The sequence below is a fragment of the Camelus dromedarius genome, chromosome 10, assembly GCF_036321535.1.
Source record: "Camelus dromedarius isolate mCamDro1 chromosome 10, mCamDro1.pat, whole genome shotgun sequence".
NCBI classification, from domain to species: Eukaryota; Metazoa; Chordata; class Mammalia; order Artiodactyla; family Camelidae; genus Camelus; species Camelus dromedarius.
The window spans coordinates 22,929,235-22,943,121 of record NC_087445.1 but is presented as its reverse complement, the minus strand read 5'-3'; the positions used below and the strand labels follow the sequence as shown (position 1 = coordinate 22,943,121).

The 13,887-nt window shown below is 35.1% G+C and overlaps 1 protein-coding gene across 1 annotated transcript in view; it reads left to right on the top strand.

The window, feature by feature from the left end:
• Positions 1 to 13,887, top strand: part of CCDC171 (coiled-coil domain containing 171) — a 319,953-nt gene that overhangs the window by 259,421 nt on the left and 46,645 nt on the right. Inside the window, exons 26-27 of the mRNA XM_031449678.2 lie at positions 8,985 to 11,427; positions 13,208 to 13,380. Coding sequence (XP_031305538.2) covers positions 8,985 to 9,206 — 222 coding nt within the window. The 3' untranslated portion in view covers positions 9,207 to 11,427; positions 13,208 to 13,380. The remainder of the gene's footprint in view (positions 1 to 8,984; positions 11,428 to 13,207; positions 13,381 to 13,887) is intronic.

The window sequence follows — 13,887 nt, the reverse complement described above, 5'->3', positions numbered from 1 at the left end:
TGTACTAAAATAGTTTCAGTATATATAAAATTAGTCGTTTTTAATAAAAGGGTTCTAGTGTAAAAGTGAGGCATGCTTGTAGATAATTGGAAAATGCAGAAATTTAGGGAAAAAAACTCCTACAGTACCATTACCTCACAACAAGTATTATATGTAATTTTGCGTATCTCCTTTTCGCTTAGATAGCCTCTCTCAGGGGTGGGCAAAGTGCCGCTGGTGGGCCAAATCTACTTCCCACCTGTTTTTATATAACTTGTGACCTAAGGATGGTTTTCACATTTTTTTAATGCTTGAAAAAAAATCAAAAGGGTAGTAATATTTCATGATGTGAAAAATATGTAAAATGCAAATTTCAGTGTTCATAAATACAGTGTTATTGGAACATGGCCATACTAATTCATTTACATATATTGTCTATGGCTGCTTTTGGGCTACAACAGCAGAGTTTAGCAGTTGCAACAGAGAGCATATGGCCTGCAAAGCATAAAATATTTATCTGACCCTTTACAGAGAAAGGCTTCTGATCACTGGTCAAGCCAAAGCATTTGTCCATGTTATCCAGATGTTTATAACCATAAATTTTACAGCCACACAACATTCCATCAAGTGGCTCTTGTAAATGTACTTCTGTTGTTGAATATGGGATTATTTCCAATTTTTGTCTGTCTTTATTAATATTAGGAACTTAATCATAAATGGAATTGTTGGGTCAAATGATATTAACTGTTTCATTAAGACAGTTGCCAAGTTATAGTCCAAATGATTCTATCAATTTGTACAATCACTAGCAATTTATGAGTGCCTGTTTTATAATGCCTTTACTAGCATTCAGTATCATAATTTTTAAAATTCAATTTTGATTGACAATAAACATTTTACTTTACATTTCTGATTACTTTTGGGGGTTACCATATTTTTCCCACTTATTTATTAATCAGATGTATTTTGACTTTCATGAACTAGCAGTTGATAGCCTTTGTTCATGAATCATCAGTTTTAAAGGTAGAAAAACCATGGAAAGAAAATTTTGGACTTTCAAAGCTTTTTCTGCGTAATACACACTCCTATTTATCCCCCCCCTTTTTTTTTTTTTTAAATTAAGTTTGATGTGATTCCCTTTTCAGTAAGAAAAAAAGATGTACACATGCATGTTTCTATGTTTATACTTATTTTTAAATAGAAATGGGTTCTTTTTTATACACACATACACACTATTTTGAACCTTTTTTCACTTCTGCGTATTTCTACATCAGTACCTACACATTTACCTCAATTTTTTAAATTGTTGTAGTCATACTTCACTTAAATAACACTGTTGATGGACCCTGTAGTTTCATTAAAAAAATGTTTTTCTAAAAGAATTCTTCAATGAATACGTCTGTATGCTTATCCTAGCAAACTTTTGTGAATGTAGCCATAGAAGAAATGCCTAGCAGTGGAATTTCTGGATCAAAGGCAGGTACAATTTAAATTGTGTCTTCCAGAAAGGTTGCACCAGCTTACATCCCTGCCTACAAGGTAGGAACTGGCCTGTTTCTCTCTCTTCTCAGCAGTAGATATCATTAGACATCTAAATTTTGGGCTATCTGGAAGGTAAGCTTTCATTGTCATGTTTCGTGTTGCATTTCTTTAATTATGAATGAGGTTTAGCTCTTTTTTCATGTTTATTGGCTATTGTATTTCTCTATTCCCCGCCCAAACAGCCAGTATGTATCTGAGACAGGGGCTGCCAATGGTTTCCTGATATCTGTTTTCTCTTTCTTTTCTAGTAATGGAACCTCTGAATATTACCTGGGCCATTCAGAGGGTGGAAAAAAGCTATATTTTTCAGACTCTCCTGAAACTAAGTTAGCCATGTGACTAAGTTCTGGCTGATGGGATGTAAGCAAAAGTATTCTGATTTGGGGAAGTGTCTTTAAATCTAAGTGGTACCACCTCCTTTGCTCTGTCCTTTTTCCTTCTGGCTAGAATGTAGGCAAAATGGCTGGAACTTGAGCAGCCATTTTGGATCCTGAGGTAGAAGCACATACTGAGGCTGTGGCACCCAAGATAGAAGCAGTCTGGATTCCTCATAGCTTCAAGTGGCCATATCAGAGAGAAATAAACTTCTGTCTTATTTAAGCCACTGACATTTTGAATTTTCTGTTACAACTAAACCCAGTATTAAAAAATACACTATCCTGTGCCTGTTTTCTAATTAGGTCCTTCTTTTTCTTGATATGCAAGAGCCATTTGTAAATTAAGAAAGTCACCCTATGGCTATGATGTGAGTCACATATATTTTTATCAGGTTATCATTTCAGTTTTGCAGTAGCTTTTTTCTATATAGTATGCTTAAGTTTTTATTTGTTCAGTTTTAGACCTTTGTAATATACTTGCGTGTATGGATGTACTCACATTTCAGATTGTCTTTGGGTTGTTTAAAATATATATATTTCTAAGATACAGGAAAAAATGGTCTCCTTGCATTTTCTGGCTATTTCTGGTATTCTCTACCATCAGATATATTAGAAATGCCAGGAAAGGAGCACACTGGGAGGACAGGGGAGTGAAGGAAAGTAGGCAAAGAAAGAACAAAAGCCATCTGGGAAAATTCTTTGACTCTTTTTCCAACCTCAGTCATGTCAGGAAATCTAAACATCCAAGAGAAGAAAATGGGAATTGTTATCTTGTCAGGCACAAGACATCTTTAAAGTAATTTAAAATTAAAGTTTAAATGTTCTAGTGTAATTTAAAGCTTCAGAGCTGAGTTTTTATCTCTGAATGTAACAACACGTAAGCTTCTTGGTGAAAGGGCTAGAACTTTTATTTTATATAAATGTCATAAAATCTTTATTTACTCTAATACAGGGATATTCAAATGTTGGACTGTAAGAAAATATGTTATCAAAAATACAAACATCTATTTTTAACCTTGAGTACAATCTGTATGCTTTTTTTAACTTTATTTGGGGGAGGGGGTACTTTATTTATTTTTAGAGGAGGTGTGGGGGATCAAAACCAGGACCTTGTGCATGCTAAACATGCGCTCTCCCGCTTGAGCTATACCTTCCCCCCCTCTATGTGCTTTTATTTTCCAGTTTCACAGATATTTGTTGAGCCCTTAATGTTTCTATGAAATAGCTCTGGATATAAATAAGCTGAAGGCTGTGTCTTCTTTGAGTGGCATGGGAAGGTAGTGGTCAAGCATAAGGGGAGAAGAATCATGGATCAAGAGTCACCAGGTGGTGCAGCGTGGGGCAGTGTATTCCACTCTTCTAGTTCCTCACCTGTAAAGTGAGGGTAACAGTGGTACCTTCTCATTGAGTGGTTGTGAGAATTGAGGTAACGCCTATAAAGCTAAACCTTGCACAGCGCCTGGCATATATGCTCAATGCATGTTAGCTCTAGTTAAAAATTTGGAATTTATTATCACTTGAGAAGAATAGAAAAAGAGGCAAAAGGAGCTACTGTATGTTATGCATTTTTGTGTATGTTATTTCACTTAATCTTTGTAACAACTCTATGAGGGATTATTCTTCCTATGCAGATACAGATAGGATGCAGACTCACACAGGTTAAGTAACTTGTCACGCTGATTATTAGTGTCTTCTCCCTCTCTGTTATGATTTGTTTCTGCCTCTATGATTGCCTTCCTATGTTAGTCTCTAGGTACCCAGGCCTCTTCAGTTGTTCCCCCTCTGTCTGGGAACTCCTTTACAGTGCTCCACTGACTCACATATCCCTTCCTAGCCTATCTTGACGTCACTGAGCTAAAGAGCCAAGCTGGTCTGTGCTAAGATTTAGTGACTTATGGAGAGAATGTTGTATAAAATGTTCTACAGGTTTGATATTAGTAACTAAAAATTAGAATTGATAACTACAAGGAATAAATAATTAATGATGTGGTAGCAAGTATGTGTGTGTGTATATATATATATACACATACATACATATATATATATACATACATGCTCATATGTTTATGTATATACACACAAATATGCATATAGCAAGTATATATGTATTTATTTATCAGTTATATTTATATGTGTGTGTGGATAGATGTCTCAGGTACATAACTGAGCATTCCACAAGAGAAAATTATGTATATAAGTATTGCCAACTCTGATTGTGTGAGCTGCAGTGTCCTATGATGTCAGCACAGCAGAACTGGAAAATAGGCAGGTAACATTTGGTTAACTAACTAACTTGAAGTATTTGGAAGGAAGAAAACTCTGTGATGTTGAGTACTGAGGCTCTAGTGGTGAGAACACATTAGGAGCTAAAGTAGAAATGGCGAGGGAGCCTCACTGTAAGGCCCTCTTGTGGGTACTCTGATTCCTTCATCAGTTTATGTGGAACTGCACACTCTACTTAAAATCAGTCAATAATTTACAGAGCTTAAAACATCATCATGGAGGTCGAAGTAATAAAAAATGTATCACAGGATTTAATTGAATGTAGCCACATCATCTAAACTGTGGCTAATTTTGTTACCTATTTGCCTTTTTTTAAAGAACCATATGCAGTATGTATTCCTTCCCCTTAAAAATGGTCCATCTATAGCCTCTCAAAATCTTAAGTATTATGTTTGGAAAACTCTGATTTCTGGGTTAATGTCACTGACAAAAGTTAGGCGTTAACCTTACATGTCATCATGGGTTGGAATCATGGTGGACCTGTAGAACATCAGAGCTGGAGAGAGCCTAGCTCTTCATTTCACAGGCCAGGAAAGTGAGACCTAGGAGGACTAGTTCACTTGCCCAAATAGCCCAGCTAGATTAGAACAGAACTGGGAAGAAAAACCATAGTCTTCTGACCCCTAGTCTAGTATTCTTTTCACCGTACTATGTGTCTAGCATAATCTCCTTGCAATACTATTCAGGCTTACTAAATCACATCACCCTTCATTTTTTGTAGTACTAGTTTCTAGAAGACTTAACTCGGTCATAAATGCTACACAGGAGGCAAATGGCTTAGTGTCATTGTTTCGAGAAGGCTAGGACTGCAAAGTGGCTTTGATTCATGTACAATTGTTGAGTCATTATCTTATTATTACACTAATATTTTATTTTTGTTGTTGAAAAAACACTCTTAGAAAACTAAGATATTAAAGCCTTGAAAACTGGTTAGTGGACATGTCTAATTAGTATATTTCGTTAGATTTTTTAAATGCAGAAATGTAGTAGACACATTTTGTATAGTGAATAAATATTTTTAGCTGATGGGCTGTAACAGTTCAAATAGAATCATTTATAGCTTATTGAGTAAATGAAAGTGCCTCCATAAAGATTCACATGACACCTAGCTTTTATTTCAGGTAACTAATTTCTTTTTTAAAAATTGCTTTAATTTGGATTTATATGAGAGACTACCAGAACACCTCAGGAGTTTAAAAAGTAACTTAAATGACCACAGATTTAAAACATAAGATCAGATGGTGAATGTTAACTTTTAATGGTCTCTGATAAGAATTTATTTAATTGTCTTTTATTCTCTGTGTTACATTAAAAGTGTTATGATATATTTCTGAGTCTTATTTGTAGCAAGAAAAGTAGTTTATATTTACTTGTTATTTTAACATGCCATTTTGAAATCAAGATTTCACCAGAAATTTTGATGGTTTGTTTTTAAGCTGTTAAGTGACTTATAATCAAATTTTATCCCATTTCATGAAAAAGATTATTTTATAGCAGTGTATGAAGTACAGTAAATGACTTCAGTGACAGAAAAAAATGTTTTCATTTACACAAAAGTAAGTCTGTTTACTTGATGGAGTGCCTACCTTTTGAGGGGTACAAGTCTGAAGGAATCTCTTTTTTTTTAGGTTATTTCCTATGTTTAGGACGTAACGTTGGAAGATAGTATACAAAAAGTGAGACTCTGATTTGAAATACTGGAGAAATACTCAGTACCCCATTTCAGGTTATTTAGTCATAAAACGTTATATTAGATTTAAAAAATACTTTCAGAAAACACAGTGGAAAATAGACATATGAAAAAGTAAAATGAGAAAAGGCAAAAGAGGGGCCCCTTTGTAGACTGCCAAGATCCGCGTAAGATATTAAGGGGAAGTGAGCAGTTCCATAAAAGATGACTTTGCTAATGTGTTAGGTTGATAGAATCATAAGAACAAAAAAGGAAGTACAGAACATAGATTTAGGTAAATTACATGTTTATGTAACATTGCAAAGCAGGAGTGATTGGTCAGTTTGGCACCGTTACCTGTCTCACGGCTAAAGCATCAGGAAGAAGATACCCTCAGGGAAGAGCTGACCATCTTGCTCTGATTCTGCACGCCCCTCCCTTTGCACGTATAGTTGTCTCAGACCAGAACTTGAAATATAAAGATGTAACAACAAACTTTTGAAGTCTTGCCTGACGATATTCTTTTTTCATAATAAACAATACAATTGCTCTGAGTTTTATTATGAAGACAGTCATGCCCCACCATCTGCTGCTGTTTCAGTATTCCTCCTACCCCCGGGTCTGAGTTGGTAGATGACATTGTAGTCTTTACAGCAGCAAAATCGATCAAGTAATAACACTACCAATTCAGACAACTGGCTTAAAAAAAAAATCACATAAGGTGGTTCTAGCAGCAGGAAAAGTGCAGGAGTCTACATCTCCAGACTCCGATGTAATGAGATGCCCCTTCTCAGGTTCTGAACTAATATGCTCAGGCCCAGCATTAAGGTTCTGCAAGTAAAACCTCATCAGTGCTGCTAATCAGAGTCAACACATGACCTCGGGAGTTCTTTTCCTTCCATAAGGATAAGCTAAATCCTCTCCTTCATAGAGTCATTCAAGTGGCCATTTTAGGTGTTTTTCTTTTTCTTTTTCTTTTTTTTTTTTTAACTTCCAGCATAAAAAGAGATGATTTCCGTCAGCTGTAGGCTTGCAGTGGAGTATCAAGAAATCAAAAGAACAGAGATCAAAGAAAATTGCTGAACTAGGTGTTAGATGCAGTCATTGATTTTTCTTCAGTTGTAGTTTAAAAAAATCCACAAAAATGGTAACGCATACAAGTGAATTTCTAATACTCTCCTAAAGCCAGAGATAGCTTCCCTCTTGTTTTCACATGTAGAAATGGTTTTGTATAACATGACATAATAAAGCAGATCCTTAGAGTTAACGCTATTTTGTTGTCAAAACCATAGGAGAATCTACCAAAAAGATGTTTTTCTAAAAACCTCTGCAATGTAAAATGTGGTTTGTAGTGGAGACATTCATGACTAGACTTATTATCTCAGCAACATTTATTTGCTGGAAATATGGAAAACTCTGACGTACAATTGATCACTATTTTCCTGCTACCTATAAATGCCACAAAATAATAGCTATCTGCTTTACTGGTAAGACTTCTTTTAGGTTAACTATTAGCTCCTGATTACTGATGTTACTTAAGGCTTAAATATATAGCTTCATCAAAATATTAATTCTGTTTTCAAGTACTTCATGAGTGTGTAGATTTCTTAAGTTTGATTTCCATTAGTTTCTGGCTAGTCATAATGTTTTAAAATATGTGACAGATTGTTTTCATGTTGCAGTTCCATATTTTGTGCATGATTTCCAAATACTTATAACAGTCTTTATTAAAACATGGTGGTGGCGGTCAGAATGGCCATCATTGAAAGAGTCCACAAATGATAAATGCTGGAGAGGGGGTGGAGAAAAGGCAACCCTCCTACTCTGTTAGTAAGAATGTTATCTGGTGCAGCCAGCCACAATGGAAAATAGTATCAAGTTTCCTTATAAAACTAAAATTAGAGTTACCACATGATCCAGCAATCCCCTTCCTGGCATATATCCGAAGAAAACTCTTAATTCAGAAAGATACTTGCAATGTTCAGAGCAGCAGCGTTTACAGTAGCCAAGACATGGAAGCAACTAAATGTCCATTGACAGATGACTGGATAAAGAAGATGTGAAACAATGGAATACTACTACTCGTTGATAAAAAAGAATGAACTAATGCCATTTGCAGCAACAAGGATGGACCTAGAGATTATCATACCAAGTGAAGTAAGTCAGACAGAGAAAGACGAATCATATGGTATCACTTCAGTGTGGAATCTAAAATGTGATACAAATGTACTTATTTATAAAACAAAAACAAACTCATAGACATAGAAAACCAACTTCTGGTTACCAAAGGGGAAAGGGCAGGGAGGGATAAATTAAGAGTTTGGGATTACCAGATACAAACTACTATACAAAAAATAGATAAATAACAAGGTCCTACTGTACAGCACAGGGAACTATATTCAGTATCTTGTAATAACCTATAATGAAAAAGAATATGAAAAAGGTTATATATGTATAACTGAATCACTTTGCAGTACACCAGAAACTAACACAACATTATAAATTAACTATACTTCAATTTAAAAAAACAAAAGAAATATAGGGTGGTGGCAATATTACTAAAGGTAAAGACAAAAAGTTCATCTCACTGGCATATTATATCTCAGTGTACTATTTCCTAGAAGGCAGCAGGATTGACTTATTTTTCTTTGTGCTATGCTGTTCAATTAAATAAATCATGCTGATAACTTAAAAACGTAAATATCCATAGTTCATTTTCTGAGCAGTCTAATCTGCCAATTATATAGTATATATTATGTAGCATAAGGAAATGAACATAATAAGCATTGGTTTCTGCAATTTGCCAGGGAATGGAAGCAGAGGTAAAAAATGCCTGATTGTATTGACTCTGATTCAGTACCTTTATAAAAGTTTTATACAAAGTTTTAGTGTTCAGTGTTTAGGCAAACTCCTGATGTCCTGACAAGTTTATGACAGAGAACAAATAAGTGGTTCAGTCACAACTTGGGAAATAATTTAATATTTATGTATTATCATATAGATTATTTAAATGGCAATTTCCACCCCATTTCATATTACAGTTATTCTTAGTCCATTTCTCTGCTTATGGTTTTGGACTCTGATTAAGAGTTTTCAATTCCATATTTATTATTCTTTTCTTTTTTGTATCATAGACAGGATCACGAGACCATTCAAATCTCTCCCTTCCTTCAAGACCTGCTCTTCCTGCTGACACAATTGATGTTGGGGATTTTTTGCCATTGAAAGCTGAACTTGATACAACTTACACTTTCTTAAAGGAGACACGTATAAATCCTGCGCCCCTGGCATCATCTCAGTCCTCTCCAGGGACTGCATCTGCTATTGCCAAGAGACCAACTCAGATTGGATTATGACTTTATGAAATAAAAAAGATGCAGGAAGAGTTAACAGTACAATTATAATTGTTTTGAAGGGGGATTTTCTTATCAGTTGAATTCTGTTTCAGCACAAGGGGCAGTGGGTTTTAAAAAATTGTGTGATATCTTGATGTGTGCAGGTACCTGTGTGTTTCCTTGAATAATGAAATAACCAACTTTTTTTCCCCTCTAAGTTTTATTTATTATCACAGTTGCTCATTTTTATGTAACATATTTTTAAATGTTAAAGAATGACACATTTTGGGTAATTTCCCTCAGACTTAAAAAAATCAATAAGCCATTTTAGTCTCTATCTATCAAAGTTGTTTCATACTTGTCTATTTTAAAGCAGGACTGCAATACTTTAATAGGATTGAGAGAGCTATTTGAAATGTATGCCAATGATTCCTGTCATTTCATGGCAGCCCTGCCATGGTTCACTGAGCCCCCTCTTCTCTCTTGTCAGCTCAACTGAAGACAAGCATTTAGTTGCAAACTTTAAGCAGGTTGTGCAAAACAGAAATGATGTGACTGCTTCTCCTCCTGCACAATAATGTCACTCCTGGTCAATGTGAGAAGGTCAGGTTGCTCCTTGTAAAGCTACATGATACCACTTGCCCATTTGAACAAGTTAAGTTAACTGCTGAATCTGGTCCCTGCAGGCATTGAAAACGCATACTTTTTATCAAGTGTGCATTTGATAAGAAAGTAGAGCAATTGTGCGGAGAAGATTTCTGTGGTGTGTTTAGGCACTTTTTAAGGACAGTTCCCACACCAGTATAGCAGGTAATGTATTTAGTATAAGCTGAAAAACTTCAAGGTAATGGCTGTTTTGACCTTCAAAATAGACTCCTTTTTTGTTTTTGTTGTTGGTAGGACCCAAGAGTGACGCCCATCTTTGATGCTGACAGAATTTAAAACAAGGCCATTGCCCTGCATTTTCTGCCTTGTAGCACACAAAAGTAAAATTGTATGTCAGGCCGAGATGTCGGGGAGCTGACAAGATGCCCCAGTGACATTTCAGCTAGAAAGAGCAAGTGTCTTGCAACCAAGTGGTCAAATATCAAATAATAGGTCAAGCAGGAAGGAGCTGAGTTCTAACCACAAAGAGGTTTCTGGTAACTTACTTGACAAGCTTTTGGGAGCTTTGTGGCTTGACAAAGTGATGTTCTGTTGGGTATCGCTAGACAGACTGTTCTTTATCGCCTTCAGAAGATCAGACATTGACATTGATTAAACTCCTTAACCCTTAAAGGTTAAATCTTTGCAGTTTGCATCATGGTAAGTGAGAAACAAAAGAATATTTGTAATATGTATTTGTTTCTGTATTAATCTTTTAACTCCCCAGTGATACTAACTTCTGGTGTGAACTGTACTTTTTGACAGAGTTTTGACATAAAATTCATATTTTATATGATTTTTCATTATGGAGTTCTTCATTATGGATACATTGGAAAATAATAGTATGTATTATGGAATCTATATTGTCTTAATTTTACAGTGGCATTTGATTCAAATATACCCAACTTCTAGGAATTTTTTAATTGATCTTGGTGCATAAAATTGGTATACTAACTCTTAATGTTATTAGCCAAATTAACCAAGTAATTTTACTTCACATAAACAGCTTTCTAAGGATTTATAAAAAGCTTATTATATTGGCCCAGTACTATGAGAAACAGCATTCTGCTACACAGTATGACAGTAACAGTGCTATGTTACCTTGGATGGTATAAATCACTTGGTGTTCTTTTTATTAACCATTCTGGGTTTTGAGTATTAAAGAATATGCCCTGTGTAATGTAATGTAACATGTATGAAATTCAACTTACAAATTTATTGTAATACAGAAAACGCTATTGATTGTTCTCATATAGATCATAGAATAATTTCTGCACATTTCAAAATAGTCTCTTCTGCCATTCCGTGCAATGATTAAGGTATTCTCTATATTGAAATCAAATACAGCTTTTTAGTCCGTTGACATCATTGAGCTTCCAGTTCTCACACTGTAGGAAAACAGTGTTACCTTATATCACTTACACGTTTGGTTTGTGTGTGTGTGTTTGTGTTGACTCTGTTTCCAGATTCTACTAATTTAAGGGGGACGGACACCTTTGTAAACGTTGCCTTGGACAGACCTTGGTCTTCTTGCATTAATTTTGCAATCTGTTAATGGGATAACACCAGAAATAAATATATATGTCTCTCCATATATGTGAGTATCTGATTTTACAGATAGATTTTATTCAATAAATTCTGAACTATAAATTCAAGAAGGTTATTAAATCAAATCAAAGCATGTCACATTTATAACCAACTGGACGCTGAAGGCCACAGAGACTGAAGGATGGGCCTTCTGAGTGATCGTTAGTATTCACTACCAAATATAGTAATTTTTATACTGTATGCTTTTTTTTCCCAGAAGTCAGACCCAGCAGGAGGAGAAGATTTAATGACGTATCCTATAGAGATCTGAGAAATTCTAGACTGCTTTCGAGCACCTCTGTGACCACTCGCTGCATATTTGAGATCTGTGTTGTGTTGGCAAGGATGGTTGCTCTATCAGCTTCTTTACTTCCTTGAGAGTGATGTATGAAGTAGACTTTTCTCAGGAGAACAACTTCAAGTATTTTTGGAGGGGAAAGGAAGTTTTACTTTACACCTTAGTGTGTGGATTTTCTTACCTTCCGTGATCTAGAAAAATACCTGTATCATCCATCACTTTCAAGGGGATTCTTAAAGTTATTGTTTTGATTCCGAAGTCACACTTACTTTTGGAGGCTTTGCAAGCATTTGTAGCATAAACATTTGAGAATGATAAAACACAACTGCAGAGAGGTGTAGGAAATTGGGAGAATTGCCAGGTCAACGATTATTTAATGACATGGGTAAATAACCTTGTAAATAGTAGAATGGTGTTAATTTACCAAATGTCTGACTCTTATTAAACTTGACAGCACTATTTATTTCACATTTATAGTATGTACTGCTATCATGTACTTAATGAGATCATTCCTATTTTCGTGTTACTTGATTTACCAGTTATATCTGAATTCATTCTATAGAAAATACTGGACAGTGGTAAATTGATCTTAGTATTTTACTGTGCATTTTTTATGGGCAAGTTTTCTAATGTAAAAGTGGAAAGTAACTGGTATTTATTGGGGAACTCTTCTATGCCAGCTATTATAGAAAAACTCTAATGTTCTCAAAATAAGCCTATTAGGTATTTGCATCACATCTTATAGATGAATAACTGAGCATCTAAAATATTAAGCATTTGACTACCTAAGATCACACAGAACCTAATAATTAGTAAGCCCAGCGCTGTAACTCCAAAGCCCGCATTATTTCCACCTTGCTAGGCCTGACTTCCAGAATTAATAGTTTCTAAAAAGGACAAATTAAAAAAAAAAATTCCCAACTAGTTAGGAATAATTTTCAGAAGTGTGTTTGGTTTGAAATCTAGATTACCTATGCACTGATTAGATAAAACAAAATGAAACACACCCATCCATCTATATGACTAATAATGGGAAGAATAGTGATGTTTGTACCTATCTTTCAGAGGAACCAGCACCCTTTACTATGTTGCCCAGTGTCTCTAGCTTGGGCTGAGAGACTACGTGGATAGTCTAAGGACAGACCCTGGGTTGAAAGATATTAGTAGTAAGCCAGCCTGACCAAGCTGTAACTTCCCAATGGAAAACAATCACATATGCTGAGTAAAGCTAATCAAGAAAGTAAATTTACATAATTTACTTTATGTAAATCCTAGGATGGAGATGGGATTTTAATATATATTTTTGGATGAATGTGGTAGACTGAATAATGACCCCAAAGATATCCATGTCCTAATCCCTGGAACCTGTGAATGTTACCTAATTATGGCAAAAGGGACTTAGCAGATGTGAGTAAATTAAGGACCTTGAGATGGGGAAATTATCCTGGATAATCTAAGTGGGCCCTAAATGCCATCACAAATGTCCTTATAGGAAAGGGAAGCAGAGGCTTGACTACAGAGAGAAAAAGGCGATGTGGCAATGGCAGCAGAGATTCGAGCTATGCAATTTGAAGATGGAGGACAGGGCCAGACGCTGAGGACACAGGTGCTGCCAGAAGCTGAAAAAGGCAGAGAAACAGATTCTCCTCTCAAAGGTCCAGAAAGGTAAGAGAATAAACTTATGTTGTTTTAAGCCACAGGTTTGTAGTAATTTGTTACAGCAGCCATGGGAAACTAATACAACCAGTAAATTTTGAATGTTTTTTTGAGACTTTAATACATTAATCTTTTAATATTTTCTTTCTTTTTTTTTATTGAAGTATAGTCAGTTACAATGTGTTAATTCCTGGTGTACAGCACAACGTCCTAGTCATGCATATACATACATATATTTATTTTCATATTCTTTTTCATTTTAATATTTTCTAACAGAAAAATCATTTCTTTTAAATTATCCTGATCAATTGCCTTCATAACTTGAAATTCACGTTTTTTAGGTTTCCATTTTATATTCCTGGCTTCTGAATATAATAAACAGCGATGGTCTGATTGGGACATTTAGTCACATTCTGTTGCCATCATTTTGATAATTTTTTAATTCACTTGTGATTTCATTGTGTATTTTAATGTCTACAGTTTTAAAAGGACATTATGCTTTAAATTATTGTTTAT